The following is a 26297-nucleotide window of genomic DNA, read 5'->3' as shown; positions in this document are numbered from 1 at the left end:
GTGGGGACCAAAAGAGACTGGGGTGGGGGGAGGGTTGAGAAGTAGGGAAAAGAGAAAATACTGGCAAAAATGTTTTGAATGTGTTTGCAGATGAACAGCAAATCTTTTAATTTCATCATACTAATGCAATTGTAAGACATTACTTCCAGTCAATATGGACACATTATTTATTTATTACTAATGCCAACACGGAGAAGGCAATGGCAACCCACTCCAGTACTCTTGCCTGGAGAACCCCAAGGATGGGGGAGCCTGGTGGGTTGCCGTCTATGGGGTCGCACAGAGTTGGACACGACTGAAGTGACTTAGCGGCAGCAATGCCAACAAAGGTCCGTCTAGTCAAAAGGCTATGGTTTTTCCACTGGTCATGTATGGATATGAGAGTTGGACTGTGAAGAAAACTGAGCACCGAAGAATTGATGCTTTTGAACTGTGGTGTTGGAGAAGACTCTTGTGAGTCCCTTGGACTGCAAAGAGATCTAACCAATCCATCCTAAAGGAGATCAGCCCTGGGATTTCTTTGGAAGGACTGATGCTGAGGCTGAAACTCCAATACTCTGGCCACCTCATGCGAAGAGTTGACTCATTGGAAAAGACTCTGATGCTGGGAGGGATTGGGGGCAGGAGGAGAAGGGGACAACAGAGGATGAGATGGCTGGATGGCATCACCAACTCCATGCACATGAGTTTGGGTGAACTCTGGGAGTTGGTGATGGACAGGGAGGCCTGGTGTGCTGTGATTCATGGGGTCGCAAAGAGTCGAACATGACTGAGCAACTGAACTGAACTGAATGATTAATGAAAGCAACACAAGCTCAAAAAAATAAAAAAGAACATCAGCTCATATGGTTTTTAAAAATTCTTTTGAAGGCTATTTAATGGTTTAGGTACATATTTTTTGATAAAAGAATGCAGTGAACACAGTTCCAACAATATAGAATATGTGAAAAAAGTAGCATTTTATTTGGAAGGTAAGTTTTTTAGTTAAGTTGTGGGTGAGCAGAAACCATTTCAGAAGAGTTGTGTGAATACAAAGTCTGTAACGATCTATACAAAAAGGTTAAGGGCAGTCATTTTTGGGTGGAGGAATGACAGGCGGTTTAAAATGTATTATTTGTAACTTTTTGGTTCTTAGTTTTTAATTTTACTACAATAGATGTGCATTACTTTATAATCATACAAACACTAAGCTATTCCCATTTTGAAGAAAAATATAACAGCAATATGTTTTAAAGCCAATTATACCCTGCTAAACCCAAAGAAATGAATTGTTTTTCTGTAACTATGGGAGGTTTGGCTTTTCGTGATCAGGCCCCTCAGATGAAGTGACGCTTAAGAAGTTCAGTGAAGTCAGTAGGTTGTGGTGAGGAATCCTTCTGGATCATAATTTACAGTTTGATCTGCAGTTAACCACTAATTAGTATTGCAGGTCCCAAAGTTGTATGTTTCTATTATGGGTCACCTTCCACCTCTGGTTATATGATAATGTTATATATAGGCTGGGGACGTGCACCAATGTTTTCCAGAAGGTTTTGTCCATTTTGGAGGTGGTTTGTATTCATCTATAGCAAGATTAGTGAACATTCTTAAGGAAGTTGACTTAAGGAAACACTTAAGCATAAATAATGTAGTCAACCCTGAAAAAATATTATTCCAGTGTTGTGAAGCCAAAATAAGGTTAATTTTGTTTATATAATGTTATCTTAAGTTCTGGCTTTTGCAACTGCCTGATGATCTACATACTAATTAAAATGAAAAATAAAAGGAGATTCATCCCAATGTAAAAAGATTCTATTCCTTAAAAATTATTTTAATGTTTTCTGTGATTTCAGGGTTGCATTTGATGTTGCATTACAAATGTTGGATAATACTAGTTTAGATGTTTACAGCAATTTTGAACACGATTCATAAAAGGGATATACAAAAATATCTATTTCCAGTGTATTTGTATACACGTGGGAGTAGTGTCAGTCTTTTGCCAGATCACATACATAGTTTTATTTTTGATAAAATAGTTCTATTTTTAAATCACTAAGCTGATCTCTGAGAATTGAAGATTGAATGATGGGGATCCCCCCCAACACTGCACCTTCTGAGGGCCAGTCTAATGTCTCCTACAGTGCCAACGCTTCTGTTATGGTATATAAGACTGATTCCTACCCATGATGCCAGGGATTGACCCAATACTTAATTCAGTTGGTTTCCTTTGAATACTATTTTTCAAGAAATAATCAAAGATAATAAATTTCCCAGTTCCTTTTAAGCCAGTGTTACTCTGCTGAATCCTAAAAGCAGACAAACCTACAGAGAAAGAATGATTTCAATTTTGATTTGTCAAAACACAGACATAAAAAATCCTCCCAAAATGCTACCGTAAATTTAATCTCATATCATTTAAAAAATTTATCAGTACCGTCTGCTGTATCACTCTGTCTCTCTCTTTAGTCGCTAAGTCATGTTCAACTCCTGTAACCCCATGGACTGTAGCCTGCCAGGCTCCTCTGTCCTTGGGATTTACTAGCATATACAATTTATTTCAGGAACGTTAAGCTTCAATATTATGAAATAGTTTGTCATAGAAGGTTACTGAAGAATTATTTGTAGCTATATGATGTTTGCCTGAAAACTCAAAGGAACCTACTGTAAAATAATGAAATACTTTAAAGTTAATATTTAAAAATTAAATAGCTCTTCTATAATCTATCAACAACTAATAAGAAATAGAGAAAAGATTTCATTACAATACTAAAACAACTTCATCAAATTCGATGATGATCTATAGAGCATAAGTGAAGAATTATCAAAAATTGCGTCAAAAATTTAATGAAACATAAAAGAAAACACAAATAAATATAAAGACATAACACATCAAATCTTTCCAAGTTAATTAAAGTGCTATTCCAATTTTAATCACAGCAGGATTGGGGGGGCGGTACATGACAAAGGAATTCTAAAACAGATCTCAGAAAATAAATGTAAGAAAATGGCCAAGACCATTTGGGAAAGAAAAAAGAAGCAGTGATGACAGGAGATTTCAATACCAGATATTCATTCATCAAAGGGACTTGAGTTTAGCTTCAATCTACCACAGACGCAATTTGCTGGCTGTGTAAGCCAAGTATGGGCTTCCTAGGTGGCTCAGTGGTAAAGAGTCTGCCTGCCAATGCAGGAGATGTGGTTCGATCCCTGGGTCAGGAAGATCCCTGGAGTAGGAACTGGCAATCCACTCCACCAGTATTCTTGCCTGGGAAACCCCACGGACCGGAGGGCTACAGTCCACAGGATTGCAAATAAGTCAGACATGACTGAGCGACTGAGCAAGCATAAGCCAAGAAGAAGTAAAATTCAACACTGAGAAAAAATAGGAATTTTCACACTGCAAATTAAAATGTACAAGGGGGAAAGAAAATGAGAGCAGAATTACAGAAGACCAGCCCAGAGGAAGGGAAGTGTGAGCATATGTGTAGGAGGAATCAGAACAATTGTAGGCAAAGGCAGGTGTAACTACAGCAACAGATTTGAAAAACTAAAGAAATGGTAGCGTATAAATAGATGCGATGAGATGAAAAACTTGAATAGGTCAACACTTTCAACTTATATGTAAAAAAAAAAAAAATGTACTGCCTGTTCCCTAAAAATGTACTGCCTGTTCCCTAAAAATTTTCATGGAAAAATAAGGCAATTCTAAACAGGACCCAATGTCATATAAATCTAATGACCATAAATGTTGACAGCCAAGTAGTTTTAATTACATGGGATTAAAGTCAAGTGTGTGTGTTTAAAATGGAGCTATGTACCAAATTTCCCTGGTGGTTCAGCTGGTAAAGAATCCGCCTGCAATGCGGGAGGCTTGGGTTCAATCCCTGGGTTGGGAAGATCCCCTGGAGAATAGAAAGACTACCCACTCCAGTATTCTGGCCTGGAGAATTCCATGGACGTTATAGTCCATGGAGTCGCAAAGAGCTGAACACGACTGAGCGACTTTCACTTCACTTCATGTACCAAATTGCAAATAGGATCTCCAGTGGAGAAGGGAGTGAAAATTCAGGGGGTGTGTGTAGTACAAAAATGAAAGAATTTTTGTTTTTATTATATATACTTCAAAAATTTTTAGAATTAGCAAGAATTCATGTAATCATTTTAAAAGAGAAAAGCAGTAGAAGATGATGCTGCATATTATAAAATCAAAATATGATTTATTTTTGCCATATAATACCCATCTTTCAAACTTCGGAGTTCTCTCTCTTAAGAAACAAACACATGGAGTAACTCAGATATGGTCCCTATCCTCAAGGGGACTTTATAAAGACACATGTCTTAGATTCTTGAAGTAAGAACAAGAATGAAATGACTTCAGAGACATTGTCTGAGACTAGATCCCCAAGCTCAGGTACTCTATTGTTCCTTAGTAAATATTAATACATTAAGGAGACAGTGCTAATTCATGATGGCCATGATATCTGTCCACACAGCTATTATTTCTGTGTAAAATTTGGTGTCTGGCATTGCCATCAAACTGCTATCTCTTGAGTTTCAAAATATTACTGTATTTTACCTACTCTTATGGACTCTTAAGTGGAAGAAAAGGAGTTAGCTATATTTTTACGTCTTGGAAATGCTATGCAAGTGACCGATGTTTGATTCCTGTAAAGAGTGAATTGTTTCTTTCCTTTGATCTCATGTGTGGAAATATGTCCATGTGAGTCCTTCCAAAATCAGAGGACCGGTTGGGATTACTAAATTCCAAACAGAGTGGTAACTGGAATGTGGCTTTGAAAGAGAAGTGTTAGCAATACAAATGTTAGGCTTATCTCTGGAGAATAATAATAGTAAACAACAGAATGAGCTCTTAGAAAACAAAGGCGAAAAATTTAGGCCTTGAACCAGAGACAAAGGATTCTAGATATTTGTGTAGAGTGGTCACCTCAATCAGAGACAAACATGAATGGCTTGATGCTTCCAAATGCTTCTCTAAATCTGGGTGCATAGGATGTGACAGCTGCGAAACTGACACGTGTACCTAGAAGAACAATGAACTACTACATATGGCTAATAATACATACCCAGGTGGCTGGGCAAATGTTTACATTACCTGTGAGCGTTAGACGACGTTTTTTGTTTGTTGCTTGCTTTTTGTGTGCTTTTTTCTTTTTGGCCAGTTTAATATAATCCAAAGAAGCTCCTTGTCTTTAGTTTTATTTTTGTTATTTTCTTTTTCTGACTTTGCTGTATCAAATTATATTTAAAATTAGACAGAGAAAGTGAAGGACAATTGGTTTCCATGAAGTGTGTTAGGTCAGCATTGTCCCATAATCACAAGTATAAGTGTAATAATAAAAATTATTTTTGTCTCAGCAATATTCAAATTTAGATTAAGTTACAAATAGGAATAGATTTTCAAGTAAAGATTATAGTGTTTCAAAACTGTAATAGATTTTTAATATAGTTTCTACGGAAACTTGGAAAGAGGTAATTTTGGAGCTGGAATCAAGGGCTGTAATGATAAGATATAGGATATGTAGATGATTACATTTCTTTGTGACTCAGTGTAACAAAAATTCCGTGCTTTGGTGTGTAAGAGCAACTTTTACTTTCTCTTAGGCTTCTTATATGTTAAGAGATCTCCCAACTTATGATTGTAGATCTTTCCACATCCATCCATAATTAAGGATTTGGGCACACAGACATTTTAGAAGGCATACAAATGGCCACAATTCTACGTGATTGGCTTGGGTCAATGGCTATTGTTAAGACTTCCCAAACATGAAAAATTGTTATAAATTACACAACAGAAGTACATGGCAACTTTTACTATTAAATTCATGTAATGTCAACACTCAAAATGGATTTCACCTAGTCATCAGAATGAATGTATTACCATGTCAATTAATCGCTGCATCTAAAATAACTATGAATTAAAAAAAAAAAACTGATATACAAGGGAAAGCTTGGTGAACTGGAAAAGTGTCAGGCAGATTACAAGTAAACACCTTTTCTAAAACCGATCTTGACTTGAATAATACCCGAGGAACTTCTGATGTGGTTCCAGATCCACAGAACAAAATAGAAAACAATTTTCAGTGATGCAAGTGTTCCAAAATTTCTAGACCAGATTAGGGAGGATGTTCTGATTACAAACGTGTTTCACAATCATGCCTGGGGTCTGAAGAATGAAGGTAATGGTTTTCTAAGGTGGGAAAACATGAGCTTGACCAGGCAAAACCAGCTAACATAGTCTTTGAAGATAAATGGATACTACTGAGGTACTTTTTATTTGGCAGAGTCATTCTGAAGACAGGACATTCAATTCACAATCCAGTCGCAATATTTATGATCAGCTGACAAAAATAGCTTAAGAATTCACAGAAAGAGAATAAAAATAAAGTGACAAACAATAGCTGGAAGCCAGTCCTTAAAATTCCATTTCAGGAAATCATGCAATTTTTACAGATAATAAGGAATTCTTTCACATACCTCCCCCACTCCCAATATTTAATTATAGCCACATGAAATAAGCTATGTTTTGAGTGAAAGGAGTCCAACTTCTGAATGGGTCAAAGATGCTGAGGATTAGAGGGCAAAACTAAAGTTTTCTTTAGGAATGAGGTTTTTATTTTTTTTCTTTTTGTTTCTGGTGTTTCTAGATACTCAGTATCTCTGTCTTCCAACCTACCTCCAAATTGTCAACCCTTCTTGCACTGAGAACTGAGCCTCTTTAATTCCTGTCCCCAGTCAGAACTCAGTTCCTGACTCTGGAAACAAATTCTCCTCTGATGTGAAAAGATTCATTAGAAGGAGTTACAGACCTACAGTAGTTTACTGATTTCAAGTTAAACTGTTGGTTCTATCTTGCACTTCTACACAGTTCCCCAGAGACTAACGCCTTGTCTTAAACTCAGTTTCCAAAGTGGCTGAATAGTCATGTCACTGAATTCTTTTTTTTTTTTTTAAATTTTATTTTATTTTTAAACTTTACACTATTGTATTGGTTTTGCCAAATATCAAAATGAATCCGCCACAGGTATACCTGTGTTCCCCATCCTGAACCCTCCTCCCTCCTCCCTCCTCCCTCCCTATACCATCCCTCTGGGTCATCCCAGTGCACCAGCCCCAAGCATTCAGTATTGTGCATTGAACCTGGACTGGTGACTCGTTCCATATATGATATTGTACGTATTTCAATGCCATTCTCCCAAATCATCCCACCCTCTCCTGTTGGAATGACCTTTGTTAGTCAAATTGATTTCAAACACTATTTAGATGGACTTGTTGAGTCCTGAAATCTATTTTGATCTTAGCTCACCAGTATTTGTTTCCCTACATCTCTCCTGAACTTAGAATTTTTATTTAAGAATATGGCACTATTGGGAGTTCCCTGGTGGCCTAGTGGTTAGGATTCTGCGCTTTCACTGCCATGGGTTCAATCCCTGGTCAGGGAGCTGAGATCTTACAGGGGTGCAGCACAGCCTGTACATACTGTTGTTTAGTTGCCAAGTCTTGTAAGCCTTTTTTGGGATCCCAGGGACTGTAGCCCGCCAGGCCCTCTGTCCATGGGATTTTCCAGGCAAGAAGTGCTGGAGTGGGTTGCCATTTCCTTCTCCAGGGGATTTTCCCAACCCAGAGATTGAACTGGAGTCTTCTGCATCAGCAGGTAGGTTATCACTGAACCACCAGGGAAGCCCTAGTCTACATATACATATGGCATACAAATGTTATCAGGACTTCCCAGGTGGCACATTGGTAAAGAGATGCAAGAGACATAGTTTTGATCACTGGGTCAGAAAGATCCCCTGGAGGGCATGGCAACCCACTCCAGTATTCCTGCCTGGAAAATTCCATGGTCAGAGGAACCTGGAGGGTTACAATCCACGGGGTCACAAACAGTCGGACATGACTGAGTGACTGAGAACTCACGCACAAAGCGTTATCTAGAAACAATTTCTGTGGACCAACATTTTCCACTATTGGAGTCACTAGAAGGATTTGCCCAGCACTATTCTGGAGTTTTTAAAAGAGATCTTCTTTTAGGCCATTTCATTTCTCATCAGAAGAGATCTCCAGCCTCCTGTCTGAGGTGACATGCGACTGATGGCTGGTATTGAGGAGGCTTCGGGACTTTAAGAACTCTGCTTTTCAGAAGCCAGTCTCATGTTTGGCTTTCTAATTTCAGCCTCTAGATTAGTTTGCTCTTTGCTATACCTGTCTTTCTGAGTCTAGACTCTCTGCTGTTCAATTTTAAAAGAAATCCCATGTGTATGGGTGTAGGTTCTTGGCTGCACGGATTGGGGTGAGGGACTCAGTGTCCATTGCACACAGACTGTCAGCCAATTGTTTTCTGATGCATGCTGCAGCCCTGCCTCCCTTAGCACCTCGCTCCTTCAGGTCTGAACCACACAGAGCATCCGTGAGTCAAACCTGCCCTTGTTATAACTGGTGTTTCTCTTCTGTAGGTGCTTTATTGTTTTTTAGGGAAAATATAAACTTTTGCTTTTTTAAACTATGAAAGAATTTTTAAATTTTTAATATTTTAAAGTTTTTATTGAAATAGAGTTGATTTACAATGTTGTGTTAGTTTCAGATATACAGAAAAGTGATTCAGTTATGCATATATATATATATATATATACACACATATACAGCGGAGAAGGCAATGGCAACCCACTCCAGTACTCTTGCCTGGAAAATCCCATGGATGGAGGAGCCTGGTGGGCTGCAGTCCATGGGGTCGTGAAGAGTCGGGCACGACTGAGCGACTTCACTTTCACTTTTCACTTTCATGCATTGGAGAAGGAAATGGCAACCCACTCCAGTGTTCTTGCCTGGAGAATCCCAGGGACAGAGGAGCCTGGTAGGAGGCCGTCTATGAGGTCACGCAGAGTCGGACACGACTGAAGCGACTTAGCAGCAGCAGCAACACATATACAGACACACACACATATATATTGTTTTTTAGATTCTTTCCCATTGTGAGTTGTTACAAGATATTGAGTATAGTTCCCTGTGCTGTACGTAGGTCCTTATGAGGCATTTTACACTATAATTTTTCTTGCAGGCTAAGTCAAACTTCTTAAAATGAATTAAGATTTCTTGTCTGTTATGAATTATTTCTTATTCTTTTTTTTGGGTGATGGTGGTGGTGGAGATTTATGTCTTTAAAATCTTTTTTGTGGAGTTTCAAGTGGAAGAGAAGACAAATGCTTGTGGCCAATCTGCCACATTGAATCTGTACTCCAAGAGTGATTTTAGGCCTTATTCTCTATGCTAGGGTTTCCCAAAATGTGTTTACTGAGGTGTTAATAGTTATTATTAAAAAAAGAAAAGTGGTCTGTGGTCAACATTTTGGGAAAAACTGGGTCAAACTAAGCTAAACAGTTTCTTTGCTTGTAAGGGCTATTGGGATCATTTAATATACCCATATTATTTAAGAATCCTTTAAGTGGTAGTATTTCCCAAACCACAGATCTTGATTTCACCAGACTAGAACACTAAGACCTAAAGTAAGAAAAATGCTAATCAAAGCAGAGTCCAAAGCCCATCTCAGCTTGGCACTTAATAAGTGTTCACTGCATAGAACATGAAATGAATAGTGATGGGTCAGCACCTCTTTCTAAGGCCTACCAACATTCCACATGCCAAGACTGCAGAGGCGGGGCTGCATAGCTGCCTCCTGGGCCATCACACTAGTGCAACATAGAGTGACTGACACTTCTGTGTTTATCCTCCATTTAATTATCCTTCTTCAGAGAGACACCCTGATGTTATTGGTGTTATCACCATTCAATATAGGATGCTCCCTATGGACGAGCATTTTGTACCAAGCTATCTCAGGAAAAGGCTGAGCTCCATTATGGCTAATGAGCTCATTCTCACCATGTACCAATCTTTAATCAACTACTAGAAAAAGCTAGAATTCACTTGCAGATGGACTTGAACATCAATTATTCTAGGGAGAAAGAACTCTCTAGAATTATGTTCTAAAAAAAAAAAAGGTGTAGGAATGGTAAGATAGTGAAAGCTTCTCTGACTTGTCTTTACCTTTAGAGATACTGAAAGATTTTACATGATACCGTTCGATTTGAAGTGTAGAAACGTAACACTTGGTGGGGGCAGGAAAGTTGTATTCAAGTAGTTGAAAGTGAAGGTTCCAAGAGCAAGATATTGTAATAGTCTGGGGCAAATGAAAGATAGGGAAGAAGACCTTCCATCTCCCTTGTTCACTGACCAGCTTTTTACCAACTATTTATCAGTGTCCTTAACCTGGTCCTCTCCCACGTTATCAGTGGCCTTCCTCCAGTAATCCCACCTTCTCCTGTAGTCTTTTTTTTTTTTTCCTTTGTTTCTCTCTCTCTCTCTTTTTTTTTTTTGCCATGCTGCACACCATATGGGATCTTAGTTTCCCACCAGCCAGGAATCAAACCTGTGCCCCCTGCAGTGGAAATGTGGAGTCTTTTTTTTTTTAGTTTTTAAAATTAATTTTGGGCTGTACTGGGTCTTCATTGATGGGCGGGCTTTCTCTAGTTGCTGCAAGTGAGGGCTACTCTTGGTTGCAGTGTGTGGGCTTCCCATAGCAGTGGCTTCTCTTGTCGCGGAGCACAGGCTCTGGAGCGATCTGGCTTCAGTAGTTGTGGCTTCTGGGCTCTAGAGCAGAGCTCAGTAGTTGCAGCACACTGCATTAGTTGTCTCTCGGCATGTGGGATCTTCCTGGACCTGAGATCAATCCCATGTCTCCTGAGTTGGCAGGCGGATTCTTTACCACTGAGCCACCAGGGAATCCCCAGTGTGTGGAGTCTTGACCATTGGCCCACCAGGGAAGTGTCCCTCCTCCTGTATTCTTAATGTATCCCTTAATATTGATTGTTTCCTCTCTGCCCATAAACATGGCCAAAATTATTCCTCCTCTAAATTGCCCCAGACTGATTTCTTTTTAAAATCCAATATCTTTCCTTCTTTCTTATTGTTATTTGCTGAAAGGTTTTACCTTTTCTCATTTCTTAAACCTCTTCATTCCTGCCCTCCATAGTTTATGGAAATTACTCTTAATTTGGTAAGAAAGGACCTTCTTAATGCCAAAATCAATGACTTTTAAAGTCCCTGTCTTAACAGAGCTTTCTATTACACTGGACAACATTAACGCTATTCAATCTCTCCTTATATATTTTCACTTTTTGGCTTTCCATGGCACCCTTGTCTACCAGAGCTTTCCTCTAACAGTTTATTCTCTAAATTCAACTGCTCCTATTTCTCTAAACTTTGCTTAAATATTGGTGTTTTCAAGAGTTGCTTCCTGAGCTCTCCTTACTCTACTCACTTTCTTTGTATGATCTATGTTCACAGTTTTGATCATTACCTATTTTTTGAGGGCTTAAAATTTCTTTCTCCAGCCCCATCCTGTCCCTCAAGCTTCAGATGCGTTATCTCCAACCACCTACTAGGGACCTCCACCCGGATGTCCTACACGCATCTTGAACATGACATGTTCAAAATGGAATTAATCACTGTTTCCCTAAGCCCCATACCTTCTCAACTATTCTCTGTCTCAGTTGCTGATTCAGTTCTCTAATCTGTTAGCCAAGGTAGGAATCATCTTTGATTCTTCCTACTCCCTCATGCCACTCGTAAGATTTCCAGATATTTTTTAAAAAACAGGGTTTCTATTGTCTGCTTCTCTCTTATCATTGTGTCTCTGTCTGGGTTTGGGTGAGCCTTTATCATCTCTCACTTGGCTTTTTAAAAAGTCTACTTTTTCTCCCAGACTTAGTCCTTTCAAATCTGTCCTCTTCATAGTTATCAGACTTACCTATTTGAAGTAAAGATATGACCATTTCACTTCTCACCAAAACCTTTCATTGACTCTCCATCACATATAGGATAAAGTCCAAACTCTTACCATGATCTGGCCATGAACTTTTCCCAGTCCCCTTTTAAAACCAAGGTTCTACAATATACAGAATTGCTTGCCTGAGAACAGCAGGCTATTTCAAAGCTACTTTGGTTCACACTGTCTTAAGGGTTAGGAATGATTCCTTCTGCTATTACTTTATTACCTTTACTAGAGCGCATGCATCCTTCAATAATAAACTTGGGTAGTTTACAAGAAAAGGGTCACTCAATCTTCAGAGTGGATTAGGTACCTCTTCTTGGTGTTACTACAAAACTCTATTTATATTTCCCTCTCTTTTTTTAGGTCTTTGTTAAATTTGTTACAACATTGCTTCTGTTTTATGTTTTGTTTTTTTGGCCCCAAGGCATGTGGGATCCCCAACCAGGGATCTAACCTGCACCCTCTGCATTTGAAGGTGAAGTCTTAACCAATGGACTACCAGGGAATTTTCTATATCTCTTTAACATACAGTTTCATAACATGGATTTTTATGCCTGGCTCTCTGACTATACCATGTTGATGATAGAAAGTGTATCATATTTATTTTTGCATTACCACTGCTTAGCTCAAGAACTGGACTCTTCTAAATAATTAAGGTAAAGAATAAACAAGTCAAGGCAATTGGAACATAGTACAGGAGAAAGATGGAAAAATATTTAGGAGATAAAAAGGATTTGGTAACCAGCTAGTTGGAAGTTGTTAGGGGGCTGAAGAAAGATAAGGAGAAATCAAGGATGACCATAGCTTGTAAATGACAGTGAATAAATTCAGGAACACAAGAGAAGAAGAGAGCTTCAAGGGAAGATTAATTCTAAACATGGGAACATGCCAAGTTTGAGATGCTCATGGGAATTCTACAAAATGTTTTCCTACTTAATTGACAGCAGTGAGTACAGTGCTTACACAAACATTCAAAATCTGTTGAATTAGATTTCCATTACTAATTTGTTCAAGTAGCCATGATGATAGTTAAATTCTTGGATCTACTATGTAAGATAATTATATTTGAGTCAGTTATTTTTTCTTGAAAAGTCAATATTTCAGGTTTTTAGTTAGAGGAACTTAAAGGTGTTTTTCTTCATTGTGCTCATGTTAAACTTTGAAAGTTTGAAGGAAAAAAAGAAAAACTTTAGGTCCAAAATACAGAAGGAAAACCTTTCTAGGTCAGATAAGCATTTGTTAATTTAATTAAGATTAAATAATAACAGGAAATCATCTCTGCCCCAGAACTGAAAATCTCTTCTTCCCAAGGTGCTAGAATCAAAGGAAACCTGTTGATATTAGAGCTGAGCAGTGATGTTAGAGTGTTTGGTTATTTTGTTTTGTTTTGGGTTTGACTGATTCAAAAGCTAGAGCTACATCTGCCAGAAAAGACAGACACCACAGAAAGTCTGTACAACTGGTTAGACTAACTAATCATCACATAACAATTGGTTGTGGATTTGCTCCTTCTGTAACCAGGTGTGGGCTGATAATAATTTTGCATCCTTTCCAGGTTTTAGCTCACTCACAGTTGATGTTTGCCACATAACTAAAGGCACCATCCAAAACCACTCTTGGGCAAGAGCTACCTGGATCCTGTTTGTTGTCCTGTATAAACACTGGGAAAACAAAATTCCATTTCTACCCACGAAGAGAAACACCTGCTTTTCTAATCAGCAGGAACATTTTAGTCAAAATTGATGCATACCAGTTGGAAAATTGTTTATAGATTCATAATGGCAACACACCCTCTCTTGCTGCTTTGACAGATGAAAGAGACACCCCGAGACCTTTAATCTCACCTATGGCGACAGGGGCCCACTGGAGCTGGTTTGTTATGTCTATGATAGAATTCTCACCACAAATCAAAGAGAACACACCGAGATCTTACACTGATGATTACAGCAATCTTTCTCAGGTATCTCTGAATCTATAACGGGAATGGTTCCATTGAATACCCAAAGATACAAGGCTCCCAAATTCAAATTCTTTTTGCTTTAATACAGCAGATCTTAATTCTTGCTTTTATGGTACGACAAATTCCTTTGCCAGCTCCTGAGTCGAGCACAGAGGAAAATGTGGTTGTTATTAATGAATTTCTGCCCTTTAATGTTTTGTATGAGACCAATAATCTTCATTTTCCCAGCTTGCTACATTCATTAAACCATCCTTTTTTGCAAAATGCTTTAGATATTCTTGACTGTTTATAATAGGCTAACAGTGATTTAAGATGTTGGGTGACAGTTTAGAAAGCTTATAAAACACTCAGTGTCAGCACTGGAGACTTCTTGAGGTACAAGTGGTACAAATTGTTCAAGAGTTAAGCAACAATTAGGCCTCTGTGATGAATGACTTTAGAGACTTTGTGATGAAGGGAGTCAGTTGAGAAAGACGATCTTATCAGTTCTATGTTGTAACTGGAAAGGCAAATGCTCCCACAAATATTTCAGCTCCAACATGAAAACATTAAAATGGGTAACACTGCTCCAGAATCAACAGAGAAAATCTGGGTGATATGTATATACCTTACCATCAAGATGGCACACATCAGAAATAAGGATTAATAAAAAATAATTTGTATATAATAATTGTACACAAAAATTATAAAATCAAATGAATGAAGTAATTTTCCCTGACATGCTTAACTCATGATTATGAAAATTAAGGATTTTTTATTAGTAATATTTATAAGCCAATATTCTAGTTCTGATGACTCAAAGAGCTTTACTGTAGTTCACAAATTCCATGACTCTCCCTGTCAACTGGTTGATCCTGTGGCAGAAGATATATATAAGGCAATCATGTGGGAAAGGTATCTTCTGTTTTTATTATTTATTTATTTATTGGCCACACCATGTGGCTTGTGGTATTTTAGTTCCTGACCAGGGATTGAACCTGGGCCTTCGGCAGTGAGAAGGTAGAGACCTAACCACAGGACTGGGGGAATTCCTGCATCTTCAGGTTTTTAATTGGAGCCATGTGAGAAATCACTGGAAGATTTCTCTTTTTAGACCTCCAGAGCACTGAAGCTGAAAAAAAGAAAAACAGATACCCTCCCCTAAAATGCTAACTGAAGACATATTATGTAAAAATAAATAAATAAACCTTTTCTAAATGAGGGGGAAAACCCAATCTGTATGTTGTCTTTCAAAGTCCCACTTTCTGTGGGTTGACAACCTTTGGCTTGCTTTTGCAGCCAACTCTGATACAGGGCTGGCTCAGCTGCAAGTTCACTGTTTCTTCCTCTTCCAAGCTGCCTGCTCTTGTGTTTCTCAGTCTTGACCTCTTACAAATAGGATAGGCCCCAGAAGGATATTTTCTTATGGAAGAAGTAAGTAAACACACAGTATCCTACAGCTTAAAATCTGTTCTGCAATGGCATGGTCAAGCTTCAAGTTGCTAAAATCTAAACTCGAAAGGACATGCTTTCTACTGTTGGTGCAGCCTCTCGCCTCTCTGAGATGCAGTTTCATATATCACACAAAATTGTAACATGACTCCATTAGCAGAATGTACAGAAGAACCAATGTAGGGTCAATAACTTTTGGATATTCATAAAACTCTGAGGATCAAGATGGATTATAACAGTCATCTTAGGGCTGAAAAACAGGATCAGAAGAAACCTTTAGAGTTGTCATCTCACTCATGACTGCACTCTGGTTTACAAAGGGACACAAGAAAGAACAACTGAATCAGTATCCGAGAGGATGATCAACCAAGACAATGTTCATTGCAGTTTCCGCTGAAGCTCCTGAGATCTAGAGTCAACAACAGGAGCCAAGTAACCTCATCGTCAAAAGCAATATAGTGGTAATATGTGCAAAACTTGCCAAAATGTGGACAAAATTCAGCTTAGCAAACCCTTGTCTGATTAAGAGCTGGGCAAAGGAGAATAAGGAAGAGAAAGAATTTCTATGAAGGACGTTCTTAAACTTTGTGATCTTTCTCCATCTTGGGTGGTTGCTTCATTCCTGCTTTAAGCTAAGTGAGACGGGATTTCAAGACACCAACTTTGAGAGGTAGACATGTGTCCTCTGGGGACTGGAAGCATGAGAACTGGTATGAGACATGATGCTATAGATCAGCTTTGAAGTGGCAGAGAGGGAGAGAGCAAGAGTGAGAGTGAGAGTAGAGAGAGAAAGAGAGGAGAAAAAGAGGCAGGGCTGTACTGGGAGCTCACGATATGTCTGGCAACAGCACAGCAAGGATGAATGAGGGTTTCTGTGGACAACACGCGGGCAACTGAGTATAGCAAGCCCAGTGTCATGCTGTATATTTTCCACGAGGATGCCTGGTGAAGCAATGACCCACAAACAGAAGGATGGACAGTTGGAAGCCAAGGGGCTAAGGAAGGAATACAGCTGTAAGTGAAGTATTCCTCTGTCAAAGAAGCTATTATCAGAGGGCCCAGTAGGGTCGTCTTCAAGGAAGCCCACAAGAGCACCCTAGACAGAAAGAATTAGCATGCTATACCCAGAAAGTACATTCATGGATTAGACTTATGCTCCTCAAGTAAGACTTTTGTTGCCCTTGCTGCTACTGCTAAGTCACTTCAGTCGTGTCCGACTCTGTGCAACCCCATAGACGGAAGCCCACCAGGCTCCCCCGTTCCTGGAATTCTCCAGGCAAGAATGCTGGAGTGGGTTGCCATTGCCTTCTCCAATGCATGAAAGTGAAAAGTGAAAGTGAAGTCGCTCAATTGTGTCCGACTCCTAGCAACCCCATGGACTGCAGCCCACCAGGCTCCTCCATCCATGGGATTTGCCAGGCAAAATTACTAACTACAAATAAAAATCAATTTTACCATGAAGAACAAAAAACTTTTCAAAACACAGACTCTTCTGTTAATGCATTGGATAAACCAATGGAGGAAGGTAATCTATCAATTTAGCAATTAAATTGCCTTGTTTTCAATCTTTTTCCATTAAAGACATCTCCCCCCTTCTGTGGACAGAATTTCTGATGGGAAGTCTCAGAGTCTACTAGAAAAGGCAAGTGTTCTCCATCTTCTGCTTATGTTGGCCAGCAATTCTAGTCTTCAGGTGTCTACATGAACACTAATTATTTTAACACTTCATTTTGCAGAGCCTCGAGTTGTGACTACTACTTGATTTGGCTGAGTGATTTTAATCTCCTCCAGACATAGTTTCTTTGATGCAAAATAAGATTGACAATGCAATTAAAGATGCAATGAAATTTTAAAAAAATCAAAAGCTACAAAAACCAGAGAGCCAGCATAAATACCTCATGGAAATGACACCCACATGTCCCCTGCAAAAACTCTTTGTGTCGCCCCATGGTTATAGCAAATGTGTCAACCACTTCATAGCCATATTTTTTTGCATCTTCCAGGATAATCAAATTTTTTTTCCATAAATTCTGAACTTCATTCTGTATTGGAAAAGAGAAGAGTGAGAATTTTGATTAAAAGGACTGGTTTATGATTTAAAAACTCAAGTTAAAATCACATAAAAGTCATCTTTTTTACAGATTGATCTTATTGTAAGACAAAAAATGAATTTCTTTAAGATGTATTCTAATTTTTTCAAAATATAAATATCAGTGCATATATAAAACAGCAATACATTAATGTCTATAGTGGCACAGTTCAGAACTTTTTCTTCTATGAAAAGTGGTTAGGTTTATTGTCCACAGAGATCCACTGAAGTATCCAAAATTCTCAATTTAAAAACTAAGACTTGAAAATCACAAATTCTATCTCCATTTATTGGAATTTTTCACTTGAATATTAATTAGTATCTATTTTGCATTCAGCTCTGTGCTGAGGGACAGGTATACAAGGGTAAATAAACCATAGTGCGTATTCTTAAGACAGGGCATTCAAACAGGAGAAACAAATATGTAAATATTTACTGCATCCTTTATTGGAGGGAAATATACCAGACTCTGGGCTTCCGTGATGGCTCAGGGGTAAAGAATCCGCCTGTAATGTGGGAGATGCCCGAGACGTGGGTTCAATCCCTGGGTCAGGGAGATCCCCTAGAGAAGGGCATGGCAACCCTCTCTAGGATTCTTGCTTAGAGAATCCCATGGACAGAGGAGCCTGGCGGCCTAGAGTCCAAAGGGTCACAAAGCACCTGAGCTCCTGCACACAAATCAGACTCTGGGTTGGGAGAGAAAAGGGAATAGCTCTGCAGGGGCATGGCAGATTTCAAGAGGGCTTCCTGAGCTGAGTGAGGTTTGCTGTTGGGTGGGAGTAGGGAAACAGGGGGAGTGGGCTTCTGGGAGCCCCAGAAGTGAGTGAAGTCTCCATCTGTTGCTTCTGTAAGTCATATTCCTCCCTCCCTCCCCAACCATGCTCAAGGCATTGATGGAGATCAGCAGAGGTTCTAGTTTAGGTCCACTGTTGAGAAAAGGGACTACTTCATTAAGTATAACGGCTCCAGGATTCCTCATTGGCTTGACCAAGGCTTTCTCAGACCTACCTGTAGTCTGAGAGAGACTCTTGATACCTAATCCACCCTTCTTCCCCTCCTTTCGTATCAGATACATTACAGCCAAACATGGTTCCCAGTACATAGTGGACACTCAAGATATATTTGGTGTAAGACCGAGTGATATGCATTGGGTGGTGTGGTCTGAAACTCTTCCCACCTACTCCTGCCCCTCCCTTTTATTCTTCTAAGACATTCTTTCCAATAAATCCTCTTATCTGGTTGATCCTGTCCTCATGTCTGTCTCTTTGAGAACCCATACTACCACGGGGAGGGAATTATATTCCTCCTCCCTTTTCTAAAGATCAAAAAAAATTTTTTTTTATTTTCAAGGTAAAAAAGCAAATAATTATTTGCATTTGTTAATCCAACTGCAAGATAAAAGAAGCAGTACAAAGGTGTCTAATTTTCTGTCTTTTCTCTGCTTGCACACCTATTTTGGTGACATACAATGAAGAGTGTTTCTCCCTAAATGAAGGTAGTGAATAGAGAAGGATCATAAAGGAGAAATCTGGAGGAAAAGGAACAGATGGGAAACAGTCTGTGTCGTCTCCTGAAAAATACTGCTCAAGGTGTTCAATAATGTTTATAAAGTTTTTTATTGTCTGGTTACAAGTACCCTCTCAGCTTTAAGGTGCCCAGTAATAAAAAGAAGAAGAAACTTTGCAGTAAGTGGTTTCTAGAGAAAGGTCAGTTCTCTGAGAAAGAGACTCTGAGCCAGAAACCAGCAGGCAGGGGGCCAGCAGGAGGTACCCCTGTCCTTGGGATCAACACCTCCAAGGGAATGAGGGAAGACAAACTGGGCAGAGAGAGAAGTTGAGCTGCAATATTGTTGCAACACAGGCTTCTGCTGATCCCACCAGAAGTTCTAGAGCTGGGAAGAAGGCGCTTCTGAGATGGTCCAAATTTAGAAAAGGGGGCTGAGTCTTGATTGAGGCTCTGCCCAAAAGGAAGAGAGGCTTTCTGAGAGTCTCCTGTGTGCTGAGATTTGTCATTTGCATTTGGGGACCAGAATGAGCAATGCAGACCTCCCTCCCCTACCCCGACCTTGCTCCCACTGAGATTAGACCAGAAGGGGAGACAGACAACCAAGCCCGGGATCTGTTGAGGGACACAGACAAGGGCACCAGATAGTTATAGGAGCTCATGGCAGGAAGAGCCAATTGAGTCCAGGGTCTTCTCAGTTTGGAAGTCCTCAATTAGGTTTTCTCAGAGGAACCTGCACTTAAACTAACACTGGAAGAGTGACCAAAAGTTTCCCAGGTGAGAAGGTGGTGGAGAGTGGGCTCCAAGAAGAGGGAACAGCAGCTTTAAAGATCTGGGGGTGACTGAGAGCAAGGCGTGCTTGAGGAGCCGAAACAGTGGTGGAGTGAGTGTGTGTGTGTGTGTGTGTGTGTGCACATGTGTGTGTGTGTGTACATGTGAGTACACATGGGTGCATATACACTGGATGCAAGGACTAAGTCTACCTAGGAAGGTGGAAGCCACATCTTGAATGGCCACGATGAGGATGATGAATGCCAAGGTCTGATGACGAGTTCAGGTTTCTTTTCCGCCTCCACTTATTGCCATAACTTCCTCTTTTGTTTTATCATTTCCCTTCCTCTTCTTCCTTCCTTTCATCTTCACCAAGTCTGCAAAACTGATGAGCACCACTGAAGCCCTGATGGCAGGCACAATGGTTCATGGTATCTGGCACATGGTAAGTGCCAAAGGTCTGTTTGCTGAGATGAGTTCATTCTAAATCTACCTGGAGGCATCACAGTTCCTCCAGTTCTGCTTGAGAGGCCGCAATCAAGGAAGCAAAATGGAGCTACCCGAGTCCTCAAGAAGGAGCTGCAAACATGACCTGCAGACCTCAAATAACATTAAAGGAGATTCAATTCATAACCCACAGAAGAAATGATCAAAAGACCCCTCTTCTAATCCCCGAATCCCTTCAGCTACCCCAGATGCCAAATGTCTCAACTCACTTTACATGACCTTAACCCTGCCTGACTTCAAGAAGCTGAATTTGGTGGTTTTACTTTGGCCACTTTCTACTGTTTCTCATGCTTTTGCACCACAGATCTGGTGGCCAGGAAAGTAAAGTTTCAAGAAAGGAGACGGGGATCCTGTGATGTGTGTTGGAGAAAGCTAGGAGCACTCATAATTGACACAAAAATAAATCTCACTTGGTTGACACATTCAATGGACAGCTTCCTGTCTCCCCAGTTCCCAGTGCTTCCTGAGCTCCCCCTGAGCAACTGCACACAATCTGGGCTGCCTGTGAGCTCTCCTTGCTGAGCAAGAGCAGCTGGTTGTCTTACCTACAGATGGTGTCTTTCTTTTATGAGGCTTGTATTTAGTGTTGAGACTACCGATTTACTGTCTTCTATGAGAACTGATCAGAGGCCTCGACTCCTTTCATTTATAAACATCCAACCTGAGGCAAAATGAATGATACTACTTCAAAGATGAATTCTGAAAGCAATCAGTCAGAAATCCTCTTCCCCAAAGCCACTCTTTTCCAAATTACTCATTGATACTGACAATTTCGTATATGATTTTAGCAGGAGCCTTTACAGTGTTTGAAACGTGAATGAGGTAAGAGGATACTTACAACATAAGCCCTCTCATCTAACCCTCAGGTTTTTATTTTTCAAACTCTGGTCCCACTTTCTTCTTTATGAATTCAAAGCATTATTTATGGGCTGGTGTCCCCTTATGTTTCCCTTATGGGAAACAACGGAAACAGTGAGAGACTTTATTTTTCGGGGCTCCAGAATCACTGCAGATGGTGACTGCAGCCATGAAATTAAAAGACATTTGCTCCTTGGAAGAAAAGTCATGACCAACCTAGACAGCATATTAAAAAGCAGAGACATTACTTTGCCAACAAAGGTCCATCTAGTCAAAGCCATGGTTTTTCCAGTAAGTCATGTATGGATGTGGGAGTTGGACTACGAAGAAAGCTGAGCGCCAAAGAATTGATGCTTTTGAACTGTGGTGTTGGAGAAGACTCTTGAGAGTCCCGTGGACTGCAAGGAGATCCAACCAGTCCATCCTAAAGGAGATCAGTCCTGAGTGTTCTTTGGAAGGACAGATGCTGAAGCTGAAACTCCAATACTTTGGCCACCTGAAGTGAAGAACCGACTCATTTGAAAAGACCCTGATGCTGGGAAAGATTGAGGGCAGGAGGAGAAGGGGATGACAGAGGATGAGATGGTTGGATGGTATCACTGATGTGATGGACATGAGTTTGAGTAGGCTCCAGGAGTTGGTGATGGATAGGGAGGCCTGGCATGCTGCAGTCCATGGGATTGCAAAGAGTCAGACACAACTGGGGGACTGAACTGAACTGTCCCCTTATTTCTAGGAATCATTATAACTGATTTGAAATCATAATCCTTAAGTGTACCATCTGCTTTGAATTTTATGAAGGTTGTCGAATATTATACAGTGCCTTTTGGGTCCTTTTTCAGACACCAGCAAGGATCCTTACAGGAACCATGAAATTCACACAGCCTGGAAAATATGGATTTACCTGTGTTAAGAAGTGCACTCCATCCACTGGCAAATGAAATCCAATTCCCAAAGTTTTGATGATCACAAGGATATTGAGTAAGTCTTCCCTGTGAAATAAGCAGATCTCAAGTCATAAACTCTGATGACATTTCTAGATGTCTGTATTTACACAAGCAAGTGGAGAGGAATTCCTTTAGAATGTGATAATTGCCATATAGGACTAAACTCGCATTTTATAGATTTGCTGTACATTAGTGCTTTTGTGTGTGTGTGTGTGTGTGTGGAGAGTTTTATGTGTCAGTGGGCATGTTTTGATCTGTAGCAAATGGAGACTTGGATGCTAAAGAGCCATGTTGTGATTGGATACAAAAGTATTTTTGAAACATTTTAAACTGGACTTGAACTGCTGGATTCTAAATTACAAGTTATCCTTTATATAAAATCTTGATAAAATTCACTCACATCAAGAGTAAATTTTTTTTTTTACTTAGAATACAAATGATAATTATTGTTGCAGGAATTTACCTTTTTAAAACCTTGTGAATAATTTGCAGGTGATTGGAATTAAGCCACTGAACACCACCAACAACCAATACAGTCTGGCTGGTATTCTCCAGGGGACCTGATCTGAAATCCAGAAAGAAAAACAACATGTGTTGCTTTGAAACAGATGGTAAACATTTTAACAGCACTGCCTCACATTTCATTGAGCCCTAGCTGGCATCCTGATCACAAGACCTCCTTATCATTTCTACCTCGTTTTCAGCCATATTATTAATACTTGGTATTTAAACTTTTCAGCACATCTGATACACAGCAAACAATCATGACTGCTAGTAAAACATCACTACATTGTGGTATGGTTTCATTCAAAACTGTTCCATTGTACCTTTGCAAGAGATGTTCAAGGGCTTTTTCAAATGTTGGTCTCAAGGAAGGGCTCATCCAAAACCGGGGATAGTAGGAATAACTGATCAAGGTCTTCCCTCCATTGACATTGTGGTAGAATTTAGTGCCATGCACTTTCTGCCATTCCTCCAGGGTTTCATTTAATCTTTCAATCAGATAGTACATTATCCCTCTGTTGGTTGAGTCTCCAATGAAAAGAATCTACAAGTTAAAAAAATTTTGCTTTCAAATCTGATGTGTACAAGACATAGAAGACTATAAAATAAGTAACCTGATGAAAACAGAGACATATATCCAATTGAAAGACAGCCCTTTAAACTGTAAGAAATGACATTAATTCTTCTCTCCCAAACCTGTTCATTTTCCTTTTCCATATTCCTAGTAATGACATCATCTACTGACCCACTAACTCATGTTTAAAGCTCTTTGCTTTCTTTATGCTATCTTTAATTTTTCTATCCCTCTTAGGCACTTCGCTTTCTCATCTAATCAGCTTAACGTGTTATTGATTCAAATAGTCATAAGGTATCCTAGTGGAAAAGGTCAGTTTTCATTCCAATCCCAAAGAAAGGCAATGCCAAAGAATGTTCAAACTACTGCATAATTGCACTCATCTCACATGCTAGTAAAGTAATGCTCAAAATTCTCCAAGCCAGGCTTCAGCAATACGTGAACCGTGAAGTTCCAGATGTTCAGACTTGTTTTAGAAAAGGCAGAGGAACCAGAGATCAAATTGCCAACATCTGCTGGATCATCAAAAAAGCAAGAGAGTTCCAGAAAAACATCTATTTTTGCTTTATTGACTATGCCAAAGCCTTTGACTGTGTGGATCACAATAAACTGTGGAACATTCTTCAAGAGACTGGAATACCAGACCACCTGACCTGCCTCTTGAGAAACCTATATGCATGTCAGGAAGCAACAGTTAGAACTGGACATGGAACAACAGACTGGTTCCAAATAGGAAAAGGAGTACGTCAAGGCTGTATATTTTCACCCTGCTTGTTTAACTTCTATGCAGAGTACATCATAAGAAACGCTGGGCTGGAAGAAGCACAAGCTGGAATCAAGATTGCTGGCAGAAATATCAATAACGTCAGATATGCGATGACATCACCCTTATGCCAGAAAGTGAAGAGGAACTCAAAAGCCTCTTGATGAAAGTGAAAGAGGAGAGTGAAAAACTTGATTTAAAGCTCAACATTCAGAAAACGAAGACCATGGCATCTGGTCCCATTACTTCATGGCAAATAGATGGGGAAACAGTGTCAACAGTGTCAGACTTTATTTTTCTGGGCTCCAAAATCACTGCAGACGGTGACTGCAGCCATGAAATTAAAAGACGCTTACTCCTTTGAAGGGAAGTTATGACCAACCTAGATAGCATATTCAAAAGCAGAGACATTACTTTGCCAACAAAGATCCATCTAGTCAAGGCTATGGTTTTTCCTGTGGTCATGTATGGATGTGAGAGTTGGACTGTGAAGAAAGCTGAGCACCCAAGAATTGATGCTTTTGAACTGTGGTGTTGGAGAAGACTCTTGAGAGTCCCTTGGACTGCAAGGAGATCCAACCAGTCCATTCTGAAGGAGATCAGCCCTGGGATTTCTTTGGAAGGAATGATGCTAAAGCTGAAACTCCAGTACTTTGGCCACCTCATGCGAAGAGTTGACTCATTGGAAAAGACTGATGCTGGGAGGGATTGGGGGCAGGAGGAGAGGGGGACGACAGAGGATGAGATGGCTGGATGGCATCACCGACTCGATGGACGTGAGTCTGAGTGAACTCCGGGAGTTGGTGATGGACAGGGAGGCCTGGTGTGCTGCGATTCATGGGGTCAAAAAGAGTCGGACACGACTGAGCGACTGAACTGAACTGATTCTAGTGCTGCAAGTGTACTTAGAGATGTTCCACTCTCTTTATTTTGTAGATGTTAGCTAGTTCAATAGAAGTCATGCTACTACTTGAGAAACAAGCCACAGAACTAGGATTTGATTTTCTGAAAAGCAGTCTATGTTCCAGGGTGCATGTCCCAGGGCCATTTGCCATGGAAGCCTCTCATCTATCACCTCCTGTAAATTCCATAAGCACAGTCTTGCTTGAGGCTCCCATGGCCTCAAAGGTGTGGTGTTGTTAACACTTGCTTAATGGATCTTCTTGTATCATGTGTGTGAGCCGCCCAGTCATGTCACACTCTGCCATGCCATGGACTGTAGCCTGCCAGGCTCCTCTGTCCATGGAATTGCCCAGACAAGAATACTGGAGTGGGTTGCTGTTTCCTTCTCCAGGGAATTCTCCTGACCCAGGGATCAAACCCGGGTCTCCTGCAGTGCCGGCACATTCTTGACCATCTGAACCACCAGGAAAGCCCTCTTGCACCATGGCTGCCCTCTAATTCATTCTCCACACAGTAATACTGTGATAAATTTCCAAATGTCTCATCTCCCTTTCATGCTCAAAAATCTTATCAGCTCTCCATGTTCTGCAGAGTCAGGTTTTAACTCTGAGGTTCAGTTAACATTTACTGAATTTTTATTGCATATCAGCTTTTGCTAGGTGGAGATTTCACACTGAGTACTCACTTTTAATCTCCATAATCATGAGATGTGAGTCATTATCTCATTTCACAGATGAGGTATTTGAGGCTCAGGGAGATTGAGGTTATAAATCTAGTAAATGGGGAACACAGGACTCAAATCCAAGTCCTTGATCTCCAAGGGCAGGGTCAATGGCCCCATCCTCTCAACACTTTCCTTCAAGTAAGCAGGTCAGATTTCTACTTTTTCACTGAACATGATTTGCAGTCAACAACATCTGTTTTTCCTTGTGCTAATCCATCTGCCTAGAAAGCCCTGCCCTCTGCAAAATAGTCTGTGTAAATGCTATACAACCTCCAGACTTAACACAGACGTCTCTCCTAGAGGGTCTTGTCCAATGCCCCAGTCAGAATGACCTTTCTGTCCTCTGTGACTTCATTATAATTTTCAGTTCCATTACTGCTTTTATTAAAGACTACATGAAATTACAGCTATTTGTGACTCTATCTTTTTTCTTATATCATATCAGTAAGTATTTAAGGTCAGAGTCAAGGTTAATTTCTAAATTCTGATTTCCCCCATAGTATTATGCATGCATTTAAAAAATATTTATTGAACTGAAAGTCAAAGGGACTTTTGTTAGAGACAATTCCTTTTAATGTCTCTGGATAAGGTTTAATTCCTTCTTCAGTTCTTTACTTTTTCTGTTGAGATTTCCCTTTGCATTGTGTGCTGCATGCTAAGCTGCTTCAGTCATGTCCAACTCTTTGTGACCCTATGGACTATAGTCCGCCAGGCTCCTCTGTCCATGGGATTCTTCAGGCAAGAATACTAGAGTGGGTTGCCATGCCCCCCTCTAGAGGATCTTCCTGACCCAAGGATTGAACCCACATCTTTTATGTCTCCTGAATTGACAGGCAGGTTCTTTACCACCAGCACCACCTGGGAAGCTCCCCTTTGCAATAGTTATGCACATATTTTCTTCTGATTTTAAAGTGGCCGCTACCATCACTTGTCAGGCACTAC

General features: G+C 40.0%; 1 protein-coding gene across 7 annotated transcripts in view; it reads right to left on the bottom strand.

Annotated features, from left to right (window-relative positions):
* CPED1 (cadherin like and PC-esterase domain containing 1) overlaps positions 1-26297 on the bottom strand; it is a 322851-nt gene that overhangs the window by 4238 nt on the left and 292316 nt on the right. For 5 of the 7 annotated variants that reach the window (XM_006049634.4, XM_045166432.1, XM_006049633.4 and 2 more), the window contains 4 exons: positions 22715-22935; positions 22351-22452; positions 21845-21932; positions 17108-17254 (listed from right to left, as the gene is read on the bottom strand). In XM_006049634.4, coding sequence (XP_006049696.3) covers positions 17108-17254; positions 21845-21932; positions 22351-22452; positions 22715-22935 — 558 coding nt within the window. Of the gene's footprint in view, positions 1-17107; positions 17255-20627; positions 20744-21844; positions 21933-22350; positions 22453-22714; positions 22936-26297 lie in introns of those variants that run through there. The other 2 variants (XR_326762.4, XM_006049635.4) reach the window with 2 other exon arrangements.

Source organism: Bubalus bubalis, chromosome 8, assembly GCF_019923935.1.
Source record: "Bubalus bubalis isolate 160015118507 breed Murrah chromosome 8, NDDB_SH_1, whole genome shotgun sequence".
Classification (NCBI taxonomy): Eukaryota; Metazoa; Chordata; class Mammalia; order Artiodactyla; family Bovidae; genus Bubalus; species Bubalus bubalis.
The sequence above is the reverse complement of the archived record's forward strand: the minus strand, read 5'-3'. Positions and strand labels throughout refer to the sequence as shown.